Source organism: Eufriesea mexicana, unplaced genomic scaffold, assembly GCF_001483705.2.
Source record: "Eufriesea mexicana isolate 0111107269 unplaced genomic scaffold, ASM148370v2 scaffold2665, whole genome shotgun sequence".
Lineage (NCBI taxonomy): Eukaryota > Metazoa > Arthropoda > Insecta > Hymenoptera > Apidae > Eufriesea > Eufriesea mexicana.
In genome coordinates, this window is record NW_016910743.1 from 874,740 (window position 1) to 897,959 (window position 23,220).

Here is a 23,220-nt window from a genome sequence, read left to right on the forward strand (position 1 = left end):
AATTAAAATATAATTTTGCTACATTCCTATTATAATAAAGAATATTAGATATCATACCTCTAAAATTCGGTAATACTATAATTAATTTCATACTCATTCCAATATTCCCTCTATCAAAAATTTATCTGTCATTTATATTTATTTTATTCCATATTGTAATATAAAATGGCAATTAAAATATAATTTTGCTACATTCCTATTATAATAAAGAATATTAGATATCATACCTCTAAAATTCGGTAATACCAAAATTAATTTTATACTCATTTCAATATTGCACTCTATCAAAAATTTATCTGTCCTTTATATTTATTTTATACCATATTACACGTTATTAAAATTTGCTCGTAAAATTCTTCAGCTCTCTAAGAAAATTCGTGCAATATACCATATTTTAATATAAAATGGCAATTAAAATACAATTTTGCTACATTCCTATTATAATAAAGAATATTAGATATCATACCTCTAAAATTCGGTAATACCAAAATTAATTTTATACTCATTTCAATATTGCACTCTATCAAAAATTTATCTATCCTTTATATTTATTTTATACCATATTACACGTTATTAAAATTTACTCGTAAAATTCTTCAGCTCTCTAAAAAAATTCGTGCAATATACCATATTGTAATATAAAATGGCAATTAAAATATAATTTTGCTACATTCCTATTATAATAAAGAATATTAGATATCATACCTCTAAAATTCGCTAATATCAAAATTAGTACGAATCCCAAACATTTTAGGAAATATCAAATATGCTTCTAAAATTCACCAATATTCCTCAACATAATAATAATAATAATATTCAACAAAAATAATTCTATGCTCGCTTAAATTTCACACATCGATATTGCACTCTATGGAAAACTTATCTCTCGTTTATCTTTATTTTATACCAATCATCCCCCTTTCGTACGAATCCCAAACATTTTAGGAAATATCAAATATGCTTCTAAAATTCACCAATATTCCTCAACATAATAATAATAATAATATTCAACAAAAATAATTCTTAGCTCGCTTAAATTTCACACATCATCGAAGCTCTACGCGACAAACCGGAAATCGCAGCCGAACGTGTTACCTCGAACCACATATTGCACCCACGTGTTTAATGACCCATCAAAGTGTCTCAAAGCATCTGGGCCGGTGTAAGAAATCGGTTACCGATACGACTTGCATTTTTTCCGAAATTAAAAAATTCCAATAGCCCGATGTATCGAACGTTTCGTCCGAGATTGAGAAAACGTGTCGAGGCATCGCGAGGCTGGGCTAAAAAGTATTGGCTCGCCTGACAGCGCGGCTCTATTGGCAACTCGGATCATGAGAGTGTTCACACCGCAAACACTGGGGCACTCGACGAAAATTGATTGTGTGATTTATATGCTGCCACTGGCAACATGTAATTAATCGTTGTTGTGAGGTATTGTTTGTCATGAACGGGCGAATGTGCGAGGATGTCAAAGGGAACGAGTAAGTGCGATCGATTTGCAATAAATGGTACGCGGCCACGTTCACTGGCGTTCCGGACTTTCCTGTGATCATCGATGCTGAATTGACTCGGGCCGCAGCTCGCCAGTTTCAACCTGATCGCTTCATATCGCGGCTATTTTTCAATTTACGTTTAATTATACCGTTTGAACTCGTTACGACGACATTCAATGGGAAAAATATGCGTTTACCTTATCGCGCGACTATTGAATTTCAGTCGAACCGCGACAATAAGTTATGCGTAAAACGATTATTTCGATTCGCATTACAAATAGCGGCGCGCAGGATTTATCTTTAATGGGGCTAGATCGAATAAATCGAAGATCTTTTATATTTGTTCCACGCCACTGAAAACGTATTTACGAGATTACTTTGTCGACGTTTACCCAATAGCGATGGCACCAAATATAAAAGCGTCTTGATTGATGTGTCAGGGGACTTTGTTGACCATCGTTGCGTCGCTAAATTTACGAAAGTTGTAAAGAACAGTTATTTCGTAGAGTTCAATTTTTCGTTCGTAAAATTTCGTGATACGTGAATTTTGCGGAAATGTATTCTCTTCTTTTGTTACCATTTTGATACGCCTTCGTGAAAATTATTTATTACGTTAACTGCGTTGGTGATTACGAAAGTAGTGTAAATTGTGCGTGTTTCGTTTGGAAATATGAAAAGTTTATATTTTAAGTATTGGGTTAGCAAGAAAGTACTTTCGGTTTTTTAGTGTGAAATAAAACTTAATTTTTTCTATACAGTAAATGAACTTTAATCGGTCAAATATCTTCCATTCTATTCGATGACCTTTTGCCATCTTTCTGGTAACTTCATGATCCCGCTCTCAGAATTTCTGGTCCTTATCTGCAAAAAACTTAACCAAGTGCGTAAATCTCAGAAGATCGACCAGAACGTTGTGGGTATCTTTCAGTGAAAAATCTTCAGAACGAAATTTTTTAAACTAATTCTGACACGTGCGTTCTGTTAAACAATCAACACCATAAACTTCTCGTATCTCTTTGCGAGCCTCAGCCGCATTCTTGCCTTTATGAAAATAAAAAAGTAAAATGTGTCGAAAATGCTTATTTTTGCACTCCATGTTAAAACTGACCATGAACTGACAGTTATAAACGAAATTACACGGAATTTCACGAAATAGCAACCTAAAGGTATCGACTACCACATCTCAAAAGAAAACAATTCTAACATTGACAAAAGAATAACTAAACAAGCATAACATTATTTATTGATGCAAACCGAAATTACTTTCTTGCTAACCCAATATATTACAAATTAAAAGAATTAATTTCAACAAATGACTGTTGTTTATTATTTTTTCGAAAATAGCTTTATTTCAGTATAACGCAAATTAATGCAATATGAAATCTCTGTCATGGAGTGACAGCATATAGCCATGTTATTTGGTGTTATCGATATTATAGTAAACATACTCAAAAACAATCTTCTTTCTAAGGGAAAACAAAATTTGTCAATATAAATATCACTTATAGCTTCTATTCAATTTTTCAGTGCACGTCGTTATGTGATTATATATTCCAAAACCTCGTATTCAAATGGCACCTATATGAAAAATAGACCCGTCTGCATAGCATTAATATCATGCATAAAAATTTGCATATTGCTAGTAATCCCATAGAGGGTTTAATAGCCTCATAAAGTAGAGAAGAATGGTTATTTTTGTTTAGTTAGGCAAATTTCTAATATCAATTTCTAATCGATTGAAAAAATTCGCGATCTGCAATTAGTATACTTTCTGATTATGATTTAATTACAATTGCAAATATCCTTTAATGTGTTATCTTTAATTACGTTTCAGCAAAATCGAAGTGATGCCAATCGCGTAGTTTTAAAGGACGTACAGTCAAACCATACTGGAAAATACCGCTGCGAGGTTTCTGGCGATTCTCCGACGTTTAATACCATAACGGTCTTTGCTTACATGTACGTGGCTAGTAAGTATCGTAATTTTACTTCCTATTCATGCGAAGAGCTAATTAATAGAAACTAGCGTCGTAGAGAATAGTTAAATTTTCTAGCAAACGTTCGCTTGAAATTTATAATGCCAGCCTGTAATTAGTTAGCAACCATTTATTGAAAATTTATTGTATCAAATAGTAATTAAAGAGTAAAAGTTTGTCCGAAATTTATTATACTAAAATAGAATCGAAGAGTAAACGTTTGAAATTTATTGCACGAAATTATGATTAGAGAATAAACCTGTATTAAAAATTAATAATCAAAATTGTAATCAGGGAGCAAATTTACTCGAAACTTATTGCATCAAACTATAATTAAGAAGTAAAAATTTATTCCAAATTTATTGTATCAAAATGTTATTACATAATAAACGTTACCTTGAAATTTATTATGTCGAATTACAATCAGAAGGTATTATATGAAATTGTAATTAAAGATTTACTTAAAATGTAATTTGGCAGATTATAATTGAAGAGTGAACGCTTGCTTGAATTTTATTATATTTACGTATAATTAACCAGTAGATGTTCACTGAAAATTTATTATATCAAATCGTAATTAGAGACTAAACATTTACTTTAAATTCAATATATCAAGTTATAATTACAGAGTAACAGTTTAGTGAAAATTTATGGTGTCGAAACTGTAATTACAGAGTAATCATTCGCTAAAACATTTATAACGTCGAATTATAATTAGAGAGTAATCGTTTACCAAAGATTTATCGCGTCGAATTATAATTATGACCTGTATAAAATTTAAAAGTGACAAAAGAAACGAATTATTTTGCATACAAGCGCGAGTACATTTGGAATTACATAAATTTTCATTTATTTCTTTTCTTCTATAAAACAGCGTGTGAAAGTACGATACGTAGCATTTCTATTCATAGTTAGTATGCAAAATGGCAATTACCGAGTCGTTTTGCATGTAAAAAGTATATTCGCGAAAAGACATTAACAGCGGCCGATATCTACGTATCTGCTTACGCGTGATATAAATAATGCAGCCAGAGGGGATAATTTGTCCGTAGGAACATTAAGAAATTGTATAACAGTGTAACATTAGCGCTCATTTAATATTCGTTAAAAAATCTGTGAAATGAAGTTCTCCTTGGAATACGAATTACATACATATATCATCGTTTCCTAAGGGTTAAAATAGTCTTACCATTAAGCATTTCCTGCTCATTCCGCACTTTTATTTTCGATACCTATTCTATTCCAGCATTGGCCAAATAAATTAGTCCAATACTTCCTTATTACCACGGTAATACGTATAATTACCGATGTTAATCTATGGTACGATCACATTCGCCAGTTATCGCTTTTCGTTTCACGAACGACCATGGGACACGTCAATCCGCGAGATTAAACTAACCACGGAATTATCGAGGTAGTAAAGTTTAAATACGGGACAAAACGTTGGGGAAAGAGGAAAAAGCAGGCTCATTAAATCACAGAATACACGCTCCTTTTCATTTCGTCGTCTATATTTCACGGCTCTCTTAACCGACTTACCCGTTAATTAACAGCTTCGTTCCGATAAACATAACCTAACTTTCCTTCGGTGTCATTTCACCTAGTTCCCCGCTGATTGACCTTTCGGCATGCACTATTAACTTTCAATCGGTAACATCGTGTATATCAGAGGAACACGAGACACTCGAGCATCCGTGGCGAACCAGCAACCGAATCGTGACCCATTATTTCTTTTACGTCGATTCACAATACCAGCGTGCTCGTGCTCTCACCACCGCGACCGCGTTATGGCCGCTGATCACTCTGCGCGATGAGCAGCACTGTCGCGGCAATCGCGGGGCCAATTAAAACACGGGTAGAAAGGGCAGTGTGACGAAACGTAACATGGAAAAAGAAATGGCGGAAAAAAGAAGGGAGGACAGACAGATAAAGGATAGAATATCGGGGTCCCGTTCCCACCGTCTCGTATTCTCGTTGAACGTCGACTTAACGACGCCACAACCACGGTAGCGATTCTTCTTTGAAGAGACGAGGTGATTGCCTCTCCTTTCCGATCACGGATCGCTCGTAAAAGCTCGATACTGGATCGAGCCTTCGAATCTCGCCTTGTATCCCTCAGACGCTCTCTACTTTTCTTCCTTTTCTCCATTCTCACGAGACGGGATGATCGCCTCGCATCCACAACATTACCAAACAAGTTCAAAATGGTAATCTCCAGCGATCGTGTCCTTGAGAGCTCTGGAGAGGATCAGGGCGAAGGACTGGCTTGCCAGGCGGAAGTCATTCAGCCGAAGTGAGACAATTCTTTGACAGTTTGCTACCGCTAGCAGGAAATTGACTGCCTTCTGTGGACGGCATAATGATCCCTCGAGATGTACATGACGTGTTATGTATACGGAATACCTCGCCGTAGGATACCCCGAGCGAAAAAGTATGCCTCCGAGCTCATCTGACAATGGCGCGCCCTGCAGTTCCGGCCTTCGTGAAATTCACGGAATAACGATAAGTCCAATTAGGTATAATGATAAGTCGAACTGACGAATCGTTAACAATAAATATCGTTATTAAGAAATTACCATGGAAATTTGAAATTGTCGAGTTTTTCGGTAAATCAAATTAATTTTCATAGTGATTCGTTCGTTAGAGATATAAAAGGTTTCGAAATTCAGGGAATAATGATAAATCGAACAGACGAATCGTTAGTAATAAATATCGTTATTAAGAAATTACCATGGAAATTTGAAATTTTCGAGCTTTTCGGTACTTTGAATTAATTTTCATAGTAATTCCTTCGTTACAAATATAAAAAGTTTCGAAATTCAGAGAATAATAATAAATCGAAGACACGAATCATTGGTAATAAATATCGCTATTAAGAAATTACCATGGAAATTTGAAATTGTCGAGCTTTTCGGTACTTTGAATTAATTTTCATAGTGATTTGTTCCTTGAAAATATAAAATTTTTCGAAATTCAGAGAATAATAATAAATGGGAGACACGAATCATTGGTAATAAGTATCGCTATTAAAAAATTACCATGGAAACTTGAAATTGTCGAGTTTTTCGGTACTTCGAATTAATATTCGTAGTGATTCGTTCCTTGGAAATATAAAAGGTTTCGATATAATTATTTTAATAAGTGCATGCATGATAGTAATCTTCTGTCTTTTGATTTATGTAAACGACGGTTTGTTATCGATCGAACTGAACAGTGATGAATTGATAACGACAAATATGGTTCTTGTTTTCCCTCTTCGAATTAGTTTTTGTAGCGATTTTTCTGATAATAAGATAACAATTTTTTTGAATTCTGAAATTGGAGTTAATCGCTATTGCCTGTAAGTGGCTTTTAAGTGAGGCATCTTGATGTACGTTAATATGAGAATATAGCCACTAGAGTGACTTCCTTTAACAATAATTCAAGGTTTTTTTTAAATCTCGTGATCAAAGTAAATTATCGGATTATCTAGATTAATCAGAAAGTTCAACAGACTTGGAAACTCTAAGCTCCAGAAATTTTCCAGTTAACCTTAAAACCTCTTTGACGGTTTTAAAAGTAAACAAGTGAAATCTACTCCAGAGTTAAATAGATTAATTAATTCTTATCGCCTGTCTAATAATTAAACTATGAAATAATATCACATCGAATAAGAAACTTTCAAAAGGAATAATCACATTTTTATGTAATAACAAAATATATTTGGCATGCTCTTTAGCCACAATTTTGCTGCAATTATTATATATTTCAAATAATAAATATTTCTTATTTATCTATTTTTCAATACACATTTTAATGATCAATTTTTTCAATTTACAATTCTCGTTGCTTTGATAATAACTTCATTCAAAATTTAATAAATATCGATACTTAATAATCATCGATAATTTTGTCTATAGATATTTTATTGTTTTATTTCTCGATAAATATTTTATTGTTCAATTTTTCGTAATTTATTGTATATATTGATATATACTAAATTCTCGTTGTTTGTCAATAGTAAGTTTTTAACAGGAAATATTACCAAAAATTTCGCAAAAATTTAAGAACATGGCACTCACCGAAATAAAGTGAAAGCTGTTAATGAATTCGAGTCGAAATATTATTTTTGGGGGATTTACGAGACATCTTCGTTAGTGAAATATTACCTTCATCTACGACAAATGTTCGACATGTCCTCCGTTCGTTTCAACGCATACCCAGGCACATAGGTACATATTTTGCACCGTCAAATATGTACACGTTCAATTACTCAACAACCTTTCCTTGTTTCTCGACAACAATCTTTAATTCGCTGTTCCAATTCGTTTGAAATATTGGCTCGTATACTATACCTCGTGCTCTTTATGCCTTCATAAATAATAGTTTATTGCTAACTTGCAATTGGAAACGTTTCATGAAAGGAAAAGAAGATTACCTTTGAGTCCACCTTTATTAAAAATTACTGCTTTATTTTGACAAATTGTTCGTATGTCGTTCGAGTTACTATCTCATAAGTTCTTCGATTTTTAATTCACGTTTATTCGTTATCTTATAACTTGCATGAGATATTCCTGGAGATCTACAGCGATTCCGGAAAATGATATGGTGTATACTATCGTTGTAGAAAAAGATGAAATGAAATTTGAAATTGAGATACTTTAAGACAATTAAAGGAGTTGGTCTAATCAGGAGTATACGAGTTAATAAAATAGAAGTAATAGGTATGAGAATATTTTCAGAAATAATTGTAAAATAAATTGTTTGAAAAATATGAAATTGTAAAATTTATTTAAAGTTCGTGTTTTGCATTATCTATATAAAATATAACAATTAAAATATGGTTATAGACGAACTTAGTTATTTGGATTAGCCTATGTAATTAAAATAATTCATCAACTCACTGTCTCAGAAGGATCAGGTACAATCGATCACAAAAATATATAAATACAAGTGTACGTTTACTTTACTTCTCTGTATTTTAATTAAATATACAATAAGCACAAGATATTAAACTATATTTGAGTATAATTAATAAAGAATATAATATTTCTGATATCGATGGAAGAACAAAATTATGCTAGAAGCAGAATGAAAATCTGGATATTTTTCACATGGACTGTAGTTATTTTTCACATTAGAACCAGTCACTAAAAAATTTCACTGTCGTATCGCTTGACAAAAGAACTAGCCTTCCCGTATAACAAATGTCCCTAAACCGAGAACAGGCCATTGAAACCTAACCTAAACGAACTATAATACGATTCAAAATATTGGTTATGAAAATAGTGAAAACCACTGAACATGATACGAAATTAAAAATGCAAAACCACAATTCTAATCGTGTAACAATTTATTATTGTCATCACTTTTATTAATATCATTGCTTGTACAAAAAGTTCCTAACAAAGATACAATAAATTGTGTATATTCGCATTATAAGGATTATTTTTTTAAAATGTCATATTAACAAGTTTCGTTCCGTTCCTAAGAAATTCGATAAATTTAATTATGCTGAAAATGGAATGAAAATCTAAATTGTACTTGAAAAAATGTTTTTGTTAACGACTGTAGGTATTTTTCACATTAGAACCAGTCACTCCAAAATTTGACTGTCGTATCACTTGACAAAAGAACTAGCCTTCCCATATAACAAATGTCCCTAGACCAAGAACAGGCCATTGAAACCTAACCTATACGAACTATTATACGATTAGAAATATTGGTTATGAAAATAGTGAAAGCCACTGAACTTGATGCGAAATTAAAAATGCAGAACCACAATTCTAATCGTGCAACAATTTATTATTATTATTCACTTTTTTTAATATCTTTACAATAAATTGTGTATATTCGTATTATAAAAATTACTTTTTTAAACTGTCATATTATCAAGCTTCGTTCCGTTACTAAGAAATTTGATAAATTTCAGATCTACCTAATGGCGATCCTCAAGTGAGAGTGGAGAAGAGTCGCTACGCAGTAGGGGATACGGTGCGTGGAAACTGCACTGTTCCTTCTGGAAATCCTCCAGCAAATGTGACGTGGACTGTCAATGGGGTGCCGGTAGGTTGATGGATGTAGAAACTTTCGAAAGGTGTTCGGCCCTTCGGATAAGTTGTCATTGTAACTCGGATCAATACGTTGCCACTTTCGCAATTCCATATTTCACTGTCTTAAACGAATTTTTATTAGTCCGCTTCTGGGCTAGGAAAAATTTCATAGACCAGATGAAATATTAAAATTGAAATATCAATCATATTTTAATTAGTTATAAATTTATGAAATAATTACAATTAAAAAAGTTTATAATATATTTCCTTTCAAATATTAATTTCATATAACAGCTAAAAATTTAATAGATATACATTGTGTTAATAAAATTAATTTAACGTTAGGATTGCTGTGTGAGTAAATCCAAAGTGAATAAGTATAAATTATTTTTATTTTTATTTTGTTTATTTTTGAAGGAATCCCTCCGATGTTAATATATTCTCTTTAAATTAAAATTGTTCGTTTAAAATGATGCAAGAAAACCAAGAGAAAATTTATTGGAAACTGTTTTTATAAAATTTATAAAAAGTCAGCCAACAGAAATAGACATTGAATCTTTATGTTTGACATTGTTATACGTATACCTGTAACAATTAATATTTTAATTACACGTTTTAACCCTTATAAAAGAATAAAATAAATAGAAGGCAATTTACGTCCATTTAAATCTATTTGCTATTAATCAGAATTATTTGAATACACGATAAAATCGTCAATGTCAAGAGTCATAAATTCGTACATTATTTTATAAATGCCCATACATATATAAAACGAAAAAATGGTATTGCAACAGTGAAATAATATATCGAATTCTAAAACAATGGAAATAAATATAAACGAAATACTTGGATATTTGCAAATTTAACACACCCTTGAAATTAGTTTAAATATTTTTAAAAATACGTTTTATAAATACACCTTTGAAATTAAATTAGATTTCTTCAAAAATACATTTTTAAAAGATTCTTTTAAAATTAAAAACATATACAATCGTTCACTCTACAATTCATGAATGTTTTGGTATACAATATACACATTTGTATACAGTCTCAGTTTTCGCTAGTGCAAAATACACGAATAGGTATTGTTTTGAAAACGTCTTAACGTAAGCTGCAGAAATATGAAATAAAAAATATGGAATTCTATTTAAAAATTTAAACGTAACCTTCGTAAAGCTTTTCAAGGTCATTTCAAGGTTAAACACAAGAATTATACGCATTCCTTGGTACCTAACAACTTTTGTGTGAAAAATTTGTTTACATCCATATTGTTTGAGATATTTAATAAATTCCTAGATAAATTACAGCTATTGTTTTATGCAATAGAATTTTTGCAAGAAATTTACCCTAGTTTCTAACTTTATAAATAGAAACGTGAAGTCGAACGTATTGAATTTCATGTTTCTTTCCATGATGTTCTTAAAATGCTACAGACGCTACGCATATAAAGAGAATAATATATAATTCTTAAGTAACGCCTTGAATTTTGAATGCACCTTACATATTCCTTCTACGTAGAGGTGTCAATGTGAAGTCACTTCGCATGTGACTTTAACTTGAAATTCCAGTCTGCAATCATATAATTCTGTACAGGTATTCGCAAATGGTTACTGAGAAAAAGGAAAAAATTTCGAAAATTTGCATCAAGTTTTAATACTCAATTGAAATTAATGGTATGTAACTTTGTATATAAATATAAATATAAATAAGTTTATTACAAATATAAATATAAATAACAAATATAAATAATTTTAAACCGGAAATTGCTAAATAAAGGAATAAAGAAATTCTAATTTTATAGATAATGAAAAATTTACATACGTTTCTGAAATAAAATCTCTTATACTGTTATAGATATCGCATAAAATATTTATACAATTTGTTTTTAAATTACTCTTAAATTATTATGATTAAATAAGCTTAAGTATTCAATTTATTGTAGAATGAGATATTTGAAAGAAAATGAAAATCATTGTTACCATGCAAATACTTCCTCTCATGCCAGTTAACCAACGAATCTCTCATCTTTCAGAACAAACACACATCTTTCCACACACAGTATGCACATTCTACTTCCTGGATGCTATTCATTCTTATATAAATAATTCGTATTTTACGATTCTAATAAATTCCATTTCATCGAGTGTCAAGAATATATACATGTAGTTTAACTTGCTCGAATTACAAAAATTATATTTTCTACGAAAAATATCGTCTTTAAATGAAATAATAATGTTAACCCTTTGCACTCGATTTTTGGCGATTTTTTCGCTAATAAAATGAAAATAAAGTAATTATAAATTCTTCTTTTTGAAAAGGTACGATACATTTTATTTCATTTTATTCTATTTTTTATATTTTATTGAAGTATATTATTTATTAAAACACCTTCTTTTTTAAATTGAAATTTTCTAAATTTATTTTATGATGTTACGTCTCCGAAATTTGTACGTTCTCTATTTAATTTTTATTAATAAAATAATAAGTCAAAAGTTATTATTAAATTTTCCAAAGGAGAAACGAATTTACTGTTGAGAAAAAATTTTAAGACATAACGTGACATTTTATTTTCCCATAATTTGGATAAAATAGTGTATTGACTAATGTACTCGTTAACTGGTGTATTAACCCTTTACACTCGGCAATCTTTTCGTTACAGGAAAATAATAATTCGAAGAATTTTCTGCCATAAAGTCGACGATATTTCCAAAACGGTGAATAAGAAACCGTATGCAAATTAAGACGTAGAATTATTTTACTTCGATCTTCCATGCATCGTTGGGTAATTGTAAATTAGATATATTAATTAACGTCCATCTCTAGAATCTGATTAAATGGCGACTGAGAGGCGCCTCTCGAGTGCAAAGGGTTAATTTTTCGATATATATTATAGGATAATCTAAATAAAACGTTTCATATTTTCAAATAAAATTACGCGAGTAGAAATAACCAAGTTCGATGTGTTATTTCGTTGGAAATCTGTGCCCACGATGAAAATCGATTAAATGTAGTACAAGCTCCTGCATCGCGGAATAAAAAGGGAAGAAAAATAGAATATTAAAATAACAGTAAGAAACGTGTCGAGAAAATGTACAAAACATGATCGATCCTCGAATGCAACGACACTATACCGTTATAAGTGTAGAACAAAGTTGTTCAGGAAATTATGCTTGCTTCGGCTATCATCTAAGTACAACCAACTTCATTTAACCCCGGCTCTTATTTCGGTGCAAGCCAGCAATCTGAAACGGTTTATGGATTTCCTAACAATCCGATAAACATTATAGTTGCAGCTGAATACACCACAAATCATTCACGGCTCCTGAGGGAGAAGTATTATAATGTAACAGAGAAACAGGAAGTAGCGTATATACTGCACTTTATCCTCTTCATTCTTGTTTCCTTTTGTCCTTCGGCAACGATGTATTAACGTTTGATCAACAGAATGATAATTGATCTAATAACAGAATAATAACATTTCGAGTAGTATAATTAAATCAAAAAGTTGACGACCCCTTTAAAAGTAATATAATAATGTACATATGTTGAAATACGCTATTATTGTCCTTCCTTGATGTAGATATAAAATAATACAAGTACGAAATGCAAATATAAAATATAGTACGAAATATTTTAAATAAAATATTTTTAATTTTTGATTTCACTTTTAATGAAGTATAACAGGAAGTAGCGTATATACAGCATTTAGGTCCTCTTCATTCTTGTTTCCTTTTGTCCTTCGGCAACGATGTATTAACGTTTGATCAACAGAATGATAATTGATCTAATAACAGAATAATAACATTTCGAGTAGTATAATTAAATCAAAAAGTTGACGACCCCTTTAAAGTAATATAATAATGTACATATGTGGAAATATGCTATTATTGTCCTTCCTCGATGTAGATATAAAATAATACAAGTACGAAATGCAAATATAAAATATAGTACGAAATATTTTAAATAAAATATTTTTAATTTTTGATTTCGCTTTTAATGAAATATAACGAAGTATAGTAAATAAATATGGCAATGTAAAGGATGGGAAGGTTTCTAATGAAACGTGTATGTTGAGATGTAATCTTAATTAAAATAAAATCTAGCTATATAAAACTGACGAGATAAATATAATAATGTGAAGTATAATAAAATATGGCAATATAAATATAAAATACCTTTTACAGGAAATATGGGAGGAAATATAATTTTTATTTACTGTAATGACACTGGAAGTTGAAACACTCTCAAACAATATTGCTGAAAATTTGATTAATGTACTTCACAGAATTATTGTACAACTGGATTAAATGTTTAATATTATTCCAATATCCAATACGTTCAAACTTAATTAAGTCTTTATAAACGAATGATTATTAAAATTGAGAGTAATTCCAATCAAGAGTTAATATTGTACACGTAATTGTGTAATTGCGGTTAATTTCACTCATTAAACGATTTAATTAAACAGCTTAATTTCAGTTTTGCTTTATCTACAAAAATATATGTTTGGGCAAATCGTGAAGTAGAATTTACGAAGAACGAATGAAGAATCTTCTTATTCAGAAACTCTAAATAGTTGACTAATAAAAAAAAATATACTATTAATACTAGTAAAAAATAACAAAACTATTAAAGTACTAAAAATTATTCAATTTTGAAATCACTAAATTCCTTCAACAGAATATTTAACAAAGCACGAAAACGAATTTACGAATGAATTATTACTAATGCAAAAATAAAACAATACAAATTTAAACATCTTCATTGTACCATATAATAAGATATAACTACTTGAATTATTATTTTTATAATTTATTATTTACATTTTATTATCGGTATTTAATATACACTGTTTTTCTATATTCTAGTAACGTTTGCTTATATCGTATTAATTAAACTTTTACATTTCTGCTATAGAAAAATTTATACAACTACCTTTCATCGTACAATAATATTTAGTCATTTCAAATTTATAAAATTTTACATATATCAACATTTTTAGAATTTTATTTTTTACATTTTACGTCTAGTGATTTCCAATACTCTGTTCTTCTCTATTTCCAATACTCTGCTCACTGAAATATTACATAACTTTTTCTTATTACATAACAATATTTAACAATTTGAAATTTATAAATCTCCATATTTACTGCGTAAAATGCCTCACCGCTATTTTTACATTTTATTTCTTATTATACTTTGCATACATTATTTTTACATTTTACACCTTGTAATTTTCGATATTCCACTAATATCCTTTTTATACTCGATTAATTGAAATTTGGTGTTTCAGGTGAATTCTAGTTTCGTAATGAACGTGACGGACAAGCTTGGTGACAATCAGCAGCTGATGACTATCGCAGGACTGGATTACGAGATTATACCTGATAGCTTTAATAACGGAAGATTACATATTGTTTGTAACGCTAACGTCTTTCATTTATACAAAAAACAAGCTGATGTTCGTTTGAACGAGGAACGACCACGTTTGGCATCTGTACTAGGAACACGGGAATCTTCTTATATCGGTATATCCTACAGATCTGTTTATACCTACTCGCCAACGATACTAATCTTCTCAATTTGTTTTGCAATTAACACTGTTTGAATTTCTAACATGTTAGTCCTATCTGTATAAAAGAATCTTCCTACATCTTATCAGTAGTATATCAAAACGGTTGTAATACTATACAGGGTGTCCCACAAATTCTAGCCAAACAAATTCTCGTTATTTCAACAAGTACATGAAAATGTTAACCATGAAAGTTGTAGAATTTAAATAAATATATAATATTGTAACAATGGTTTTTTAATATCTTAATGTATAGTGCAGATTTACGAGATGGTTTTCCTTTTTTCTTCAAAAGAATATTTAATATTTTTAATGCAGTGACCAATTTTTGTAATCGATTTCAGTAAAATCACAAATTTTTAATGTAAAATTACTGACAAAGATGTGTTTAACCTGAAACTTATCGTTCATGAAATATTTGACGTTATTTATTCTATTACTCTTGTCACGAAACACGTTCGAATTTTTCACCCCGTGCATCGATGCAACGTGTGCCATAATAAAAGTACATATTTAAATAGACACTAACGAATGTATCCAATTAAAAAATATACAAAAGAAAAATATTAATATAATAATATAATATAATATAATAAGAAAACATTGGTTATACCTTTTATTCGTTCACATTATACGCCATTTTCTTTTTTTATTTTTGTACAAAATATTCTTTAATATGACGAAGCAAGTGTGTATTTTTAAAAATGTAAGTATTCGTTATTTATTAGCAAGAATAACAGACCTGATATTTTTTTTTAAATTCATATTTGTTCTGTCAATCATATAAAGATGGCAGACAACGGTATTATTTTTGTTTCAGTTATTGCATAAACTAAATCGATTCTATCGGAAAAACTAACGGGCAACGATGTTTATTATTTCTAGACGTGTGTATATTTGTAGTCAATGTAAACGAATAAGTATTGTCATAACTTGATTTTCCATCACTATATCCGAATGTCTCATTGTCAGTAATTTTCGATTAATTGTATAATTAATGTCCTCGAAGAAAAATATTTGAAAGAAAGATTACATGAAAAATATAAAAACGTGAGAGAAAATAAAAATGAGAACCCCTTGACATTTCCTTTCTACAATTCAAAAGTGTAATTGAACGCATCATTAGACTTGTATAAAAACAAGACATCAGAGTAGTATCCGTTAAAGGAGTAAAAACTGAACAAGTATTTCCTACTTTGGAAGATTGCTACCATAATTGAAAATCTATGTGACAACTCATATAGTTTTACAATAAAAGATTTCAAAAAAATTCTTTCTCTCGATAAAAAGTCGAATTCATCTTCATTTTCTTAAATGGAACTTTATACTTTTGACTGAATAGTATTATAACTCGTATCACGACAAATTCAATGTTCTTAGGACAGAATACATACTGACCATGTTCTAAATTAATACTCTGTTCGTGCTAATAACACGAAATAGAGAATATCATGATTTGAATAGTGTGGAGATACTTAATATTCGAAGATAGAGACATCTATCTGTAGCTTTTTAAAATTTGTTATACTGTCATAAAGAAGTTAAATGAAAAGAATTCAGAAATTATAATTAATATTAAGAATGTTCATCATTGATAAAGTGATAAGAAAACAAAATTTTTACGTATAAAAATTTTTATTATTAAAATATTTAATAACATATTCGTGCAATGGAGCTATTTCAAAGATGCTTTATGTACGATGACAAGATATCAAGCATAAGTAAATTTTCTGAAGCTGTTCTGCCAATATTTCTTCATAAATGCTAGGAATAGATGAGTACAAATATAAATTTGATTCTCATAATATTATCTGATTTAAACATTATTAATTGCAAAACAAAAATTCATTCATGTCAGTAATTATAATGTTAAAAGAATAATACTATATTGCATACTACTGTCACAGTTACATTTTTTATAATCACATTTTATTAATCATTGTATAAATTGTTCTATTTGTTTCAGGAGGTGCAGCGAATCATTTTGGAGAATGGTTCTTCTTTAATACCGTGGTTACGCTGTTGCTGTGCAATTTGAGATAACAACGATGAACCTGTTATTCACCTATACGCATGTGACTGTATCGAAATGGAGAGGGCAAATTGTTTGTAAAATTTTGAAATTATTAAGTGCGACGAGAAAAAAGCGACAAATTTTTCGTTAACATAAATATCGACCGTATGTTATTCGTGTAAATAGGATAAAAATTTAGCTAATTATCTACGTGTAATTGCGACCTGCGTTGTCTCGTTGCAACGAGACAAATTTATAACCTGAATAACATGTCATAATATTATGTATTAGATCGACGATGTGTCGCGCCAAAGTATTCGAGAACTTATTTGAATACTATTATACCGTGTTTTCTATCCTCTGACAATGATTTTGATACCTCTTCCGTAAAACATTGTAGCTACCAGAATGTATCATCTCACGTTTCTAGGTAAAAGCTGTTATTGTTTGTGAATGAAGTTTTACTTAAGTGAAAAACAAATAAATAATTCACCTTCGTTACTTTGGTTTTTTTTATAACTTCATGTGTATTCCATTTCATCCTGAACTATCCTAATATATTACAATTAAGCAATATGAAAATTTAGATTTTCAAACATAGATTTGATATTGCAATTGCGCTTGTAAAATTCTATGATAGTTTATTTTAAAAATGCATATATGCATAAAGTAGCACTGATGTAATTAATAAATAATATATGTTTACATAAAATGTATTTGATCACAAAATAACGTTTAGTATATTTTACTCCTATTAAATTTAATTTTCATTCAGAACTTGAAATAATCATTGTCACAGCATAACAAAATTATAGAACAATGTAATTTAATGCTGATACCAATACAAATTTGTACAAATAAAGAACAAGTCATATAAGAACATTTAATTTAGAAGAGTTGTGAGATACTTTATTCGCGCTTTGAATCTTCCTTTGGTGTCTGATTTTTACGTTTCACTTCTATTACATCCACTGTTGCATCTCTTATTTTACTTTTCTCGAGACCCAGCTGTTGAATTTTTTCCATTTGTTCAGTTACATAAGCTACTCTTCTGTCAAAGTAATCCTTTGCATCGGTAATATGCTTTTGAGCATAATAGCCAGTTCCAATATCAATTAGAACACTATCAGTATTCACTAGTTTACCAACTACATACATTGATCCAGTCAGTGGTACAAGAATTTCATTACCTAAAACAGATTCAAGAATATTATTAGAATGAACTAGGTTAAACATTCTCACATTTTCTAACCTCTAAATATCAAAAGCCAGGCTCTCATTTAAAACTTTGTTTAATAAAATATTAATCAAACTTACCCTCTGTGGCTGGATTAATCTTTTCAAGGCATGATCCTGATTCTTGAAATTTGCTTTGAGCAATTTTTAACGTTTGTAATGAGTCTTGGAGAACACTAAGATCATGATCCAATTGTTGTTTCAGCATTGTAAGTTGTCCAACATTTAAAGTTGTTAAATTTATTTTTTCCATATTTGGTCCAGAAGATAACGAAATGTATGACATTTTAGACTGTTTATTATAAAAACTACGTGAAAACGAATAACTGACACACACCAGCCAACCGTATAACCAAAAACGGTCAATACCGGAATTAAACCAGTATACTAGATTCATCAAGGTGTAAATGTTGATGCTAGTAGGAATTACTAGATGGCGGGATTATCGATCTATGCTAACGACATCTTAAAATGATAAAATTGTTAAACTGAAGGTAATATTATTGGCATTACTTATTATGAATTGATATAACAGTAAGTACAATTGAAAATATCTTTTATTAAATCTATAAATAAAAATATATATTATAAAACATTGGTAAAGCAATATAAACGTTGGTGGAAAAGTTATATATCTTTAAAAATGCATGTTATATAGGTTATTGTACCACGCTATACAATGGTTTGGATTAGGTTCAGATATAGATGAAGTATAGACTAGACCTAACATTGTACAAATTTTCGTTGAACAGCTTTGATTACATTACCGATTCAGAAAAAAGATTGATTGCAACGCTCTCTAATCATAAATACAACCAGTTAATTAACTACATGGAGAAGCATAACGAAAAATAAGTTTCTATACCGTGGTTAGGTTATATCTATATATCTATACCTTATCCATTGAAGATATGAAATATACTATCTTATCTACTCGTGGTAAGAAATTTACTATCTGATTTGCTGATGGTATAAAATTCACTATTTAATTTGTTGGTGATTCAAAATTTACTATTTTTTCTATCGGTGATATAAATAGTTTCCTATTTTATCTACTGGTGGTCATACGTTTCATATTTATCGACTGTAATAAAAATAAGGATCAAAGTAAATACCTTTCTATAAAGGCATCAGTGGATTTTATTTAGTAACACTCAGTACCTGAATATAAATATATTTCTAAAATTTATTAAAATTCTAATATTTCTTTGATGCAGACAAAATAATATTATCTTATAATTTAATATTATCACACAATGTGTTAGTCCAAACTAACAGAAGGAAAGTCGAAGAAATGGAGTCTAGGATCTATTGATCTTGTTACAGAAGGAGGACTAACAAAATTACAGTGGTAAGGAAGGGAGAAGGAAAGTAATAAACGAAGTTAAGTTTTCACTGGAAAGAAGAATGAGTAAAATGTAACTGTACTACGTAACATTTCGAGAATTGGGCAAGACACTGACAGGAGGATATTAAATGTATTCAGACAATTGGAAGCCAAACAATCTTGTTACAGGTTATATCATAATGCTTATTTCTTCTGAATAGATATATACTATTATACTTTTACACTAATACCATTACATAAATTCCAAATACATATAATGTTAATAAATTAAATTTTATGTCATTATTACAAATTACAAACAAATTAAGTCTTATTCTATTTAAAAAGTAAATAAAGTCATATTCTGAATGTGCCAGTTGATTTCATAATAACAGTTAAATTTCTTATTTAACAATTGTTTGTTAGATCACATTACACATATTTGCTTTAAATCAATTTACATATATACAGTATATAGTAATAGTATAAATTAACAGTATAAACTTCGAATATTATAAATATTACGTTAACATTAATTAAATTTTGTGGACGTAATGTGAAAATGAAATAAAATTTTTGGGAACCAAAACATTCGTTTCTTATCATAAAAATTATTGTAATAATAACAAAGAAGTTTTCATTTCAATGTAATATCTTATTATGTGTGATGAACACTTCCAAAACAAAACTCCAATTTAAAAAGAATTAATTAACAAATTTGTATTTTAATATTGTTAACCTTCTTGTATAACAATTTCTTTTATTAATTTTTTATTTTCATGGGTTTAAATAAGGAAAAGAGCAAAATGACGTTAATAACGATCAATAAAGAAATTTAATAATAATAATAATAAAGCACATTTATATATAGCACATAAATCCTTTTCATAATAAATTATAACAGAAATAGACAATTTTATAATTATCATGAAGATATATTTAAAAATTCAAAAGAATACTTAATTTCATTAAATAATATTATATTTATGTTAAATTGTATTAATTTTATAATTTATAGTTGCTTTATATTTTTGTAATGTATTCTACATACTTTAAAGAACTTTACAGGTTTAAATACGTGAATCTTCTGAGGTCATTTTGGGTCATTTAAAGTGTACACTTGTTTGTTTCTTCAATGTCAAGAGACTTTCCTTACTGTTGAAATTTGAACAGCACGTGGTCGTGTCACGAACTTACACAAATGGAGCGTGTTTACAAACGTGAAATGCCTATTGTTGGATCCTTACTCTGCAATTACTTCGCACTCGAAACACGGAGAATGGTATCTGAAATACTTTTTCCAATAACGAATAGTTCGAGAGATAATCGTGTGAAAAGAATAAAATGAGGCAACTCGTATGCTCTCTGTGTACGACTAGTATCAATTGTTTATGCATCTTCAGTCTACAGATGTAGACGTTAATTACGATAAATGCTATTCATGTTATAATTATTCATGTTATGATAAAGAGTAATTAATTATTCACTGGATACTAAAGATAAATTGCTTTGCTCATTTTAATTGTAGTCATGACAGTTTGGTTGATAGTGGTAATAGGAGCATAATAAAAATTTAAGTACAATTATGAGAATGCTATGAAAGTATTTATTTATAATTGTACAAAAATAACATTTTCTTTCAAGCTTCTTTGTCGAATTGTTCTTTAACATTTTTGTTAAGTATGTGAGCGTTTAACTTTGGCAACATTTTATTTAATTTTGAAAAGACTTTAGAATTCATTAATTGGAAATTTGGCAATATTAGAAATTTTTTAATAATAATTTGGTAATTCTATTTTCAATGATTGTAATAACTTTGATTTGACTGTTGAAAAAGAAAAATTTGATTTTCAATTTTCTACATTTTTTACATTTTTAATTATTAATACGAATACGATTCACAAAAAAAGCCTTGCAATTTTTGAAATTTGTTTATTATTGTGGTATACAAATTTTTGAAGCTAGACGAAATAAATAAGTAATTATTATTTAAGATATTTTGGCAGTCGATTTTGTTAAATATAATTTTGGAAAAATGTATAATTAATGTATGCAAAATTTTGAATTCTCGAAATTCCTACTGTATTATGAATTTCAAGGTATCGAAATTTCAGAAAATCCATTTTTAATTAATAAATAAACCATTCAAAATGATTATGGATATATCAAGACTGTCAGAGAAAATAGCTAAAATTTTCATACAAGGAGTGAACAAGAAACGCAGAGATTTGAAATATTTTTCGATTTCAAGAGTCTTCAATTCTATTCTTAATAGAGAAAATGCTCAAGACAATTGTCACAGCAATTTTCCTAATAAATCTTATTTTATCACTGTCAATAAAACCAAACAAACTAACCTACAAACATCGTTAAACGTTCTTCATCTAAATAAAAAATACCAAGCTTTGAAACCATTTCTAATTCACTTCACCAATCATGAATTTCTCCAAGTTGTAAACAATGACAATTGTCACAGCAATTTCCCTAATAAATATTATTCTATCACTATCAATAAAACCAAACGAACATCGTCCAACATTCTTCATTCAAATAAGAAACACCAAGCTTTAAAACCATTTCTAATTTATTTCTTTACTCATATAAGAGGCATAAAACGTGAAACTTCTTCCAGTTGCAAACAATGAAAATTGTCACAGCAATTCCCCCAATAAATCTTATTCTATTACTATCAATAAAAGGAAAGAAAATAACCTCCAAACATCGTCAAACGTTCTTCATCCAAATAAGGAACACCAAGCTTTACAACAATTTCCAATTCACACCTCCATTCATATAAGAGACATAAAACGCGAAACTTTCTTCAGTTGCAAACAATTTCGATTAACCAACGTTTCGAGGAACCCATCCCTCTAATTATGTCACGAGCCAGCGCGTAATTAGCCAATTATAACCTAACAAATCCCCCTTCAAACTCACCTCGGTTAATACTATTACCTCTCGTCCACTGTACAACATATATCCGTAACGTTACCTTGTATTATTAATTGATCCTCTTTTCCATAAACAAAAGTGCATCGTGATAGTGGGCGGATATCCAGAGGTGTATTAAACGGGGTTAGGTGCGGTCACTGAAGCGCCATCTATAGTTCCCGGCATCTTTATCAAAGAATACCAACGAGATAGTTCTTTTGGCAACCAGGCTTGGTCTTTGCATATGCGTAAGTAAATATTAGCGGAGGATGATGAGGGTCTCCGACCATTTCCTCTTTCTTTCTCCTGTCTCTTTTCACGTCGTCATTCTCACGTTGACCACCCTCCACACGACAACCCGTTCATCCATTCCAGCTTCCGTCGCGACGTCATTCTGGGACCCTGTCTTTACCTCGGCTCCGGCCACCCTCGGACCCTATCAAAAACCTCTCTCTGATATTACCTTCATTCAAACAGATATCCACGACTAAGTCCCTCCTTACCCCAGGGGGTAAAGATCTTCAGAGGACTCAAGAATCGGGCTCGTTCGTTCTACAATCGAATCCCTTCGGGCGTTTTATGGCCACCGTGCTTCACCACAGCACGCTTCAATTGATCAGACCTAACCCATCGGCC

The 23,220-nt window shown here is 30.0% G+C and overlaps 2 protein-coding genes across 3 annotated transcripts in view; one reads left to right on the forward strand and one right to left on the reverse strand.

Moving 5' to 3' along the window:
- The window catches only part of LOC108550370 (uncharacterized), a 136,714-nt gene extending 119,066 nt beyond the window's left edge, over positions 1 to 17,648 (forward strand). Inside the window, exons 3-6 of one of the 2 annotated variants that reach the window (XM_017904117.1) lie at positions 3,331 to 3,466; positions 9,384 to 9,517; positions 14,798 to 15,032; positions 17,043 to 17,648. In XM_017904117.1, coding sequence (XP_017759606.1) covers positions 3,331 to 3,466; positions 9,384 to 9,517; positions 14,798 to 15,032; positions 17,043 to 17,119 — 582 coding nt within the window. In that variant the 3' untranslated portion in view covers positions 17,120 to 17,648. Of the gene's footprint in view, positions 1 to 3,330; positions 3,467 to 9,383; positions 9,518 to 14,797; positions 15,201 to 17,042 lie in introns of those variants that run through there. The other variant, XM_017904116.1, reaches the window with a different exon arrangement.
- A 344-nt stretch (positions 17,649 to 17,992) lies between these two features.
- Pfdn5 (prefoldin 5) lies at positions 17,993 to 18,660 on the reverse strand. The gene is made up of 2 exons (XM_017904119.1): positions 18,408 to 18,660; positions 17,993 to 18,280 (listed from the first exon to the last, which is right to left on the reverse strand). Exons 1-2 carry the CDS (start codon positions 18,610 to 18,612, stop codon positions 18,000 to 18,002), a joined length of 486 nt encoding a protein of 161 aa, XP_017759608.1. The 5' UTR covers positions 18,613 to 18,660; the 3' UTR covers positions 17,993 to 17,999.
- Positions 18,661 to 23,220: the final 4,560 nt, after the last annotated feature.

Coding starts and splice junctions, on each gene's coding strand:
- Pfdn5 (XM_017904119.1), bottom strand. CDS start 18,612: ATGTCATACATTTCGTTATCTTCTGGACCAAATATGGAAAAAATAAAT. Junction 18,281..18,407: donor GATTAATCCAGCCACAGAGG/GTAAGTTTGATT, acceptor AATCTGTTTTAG/GTAATGAAATTCTTGTACCA.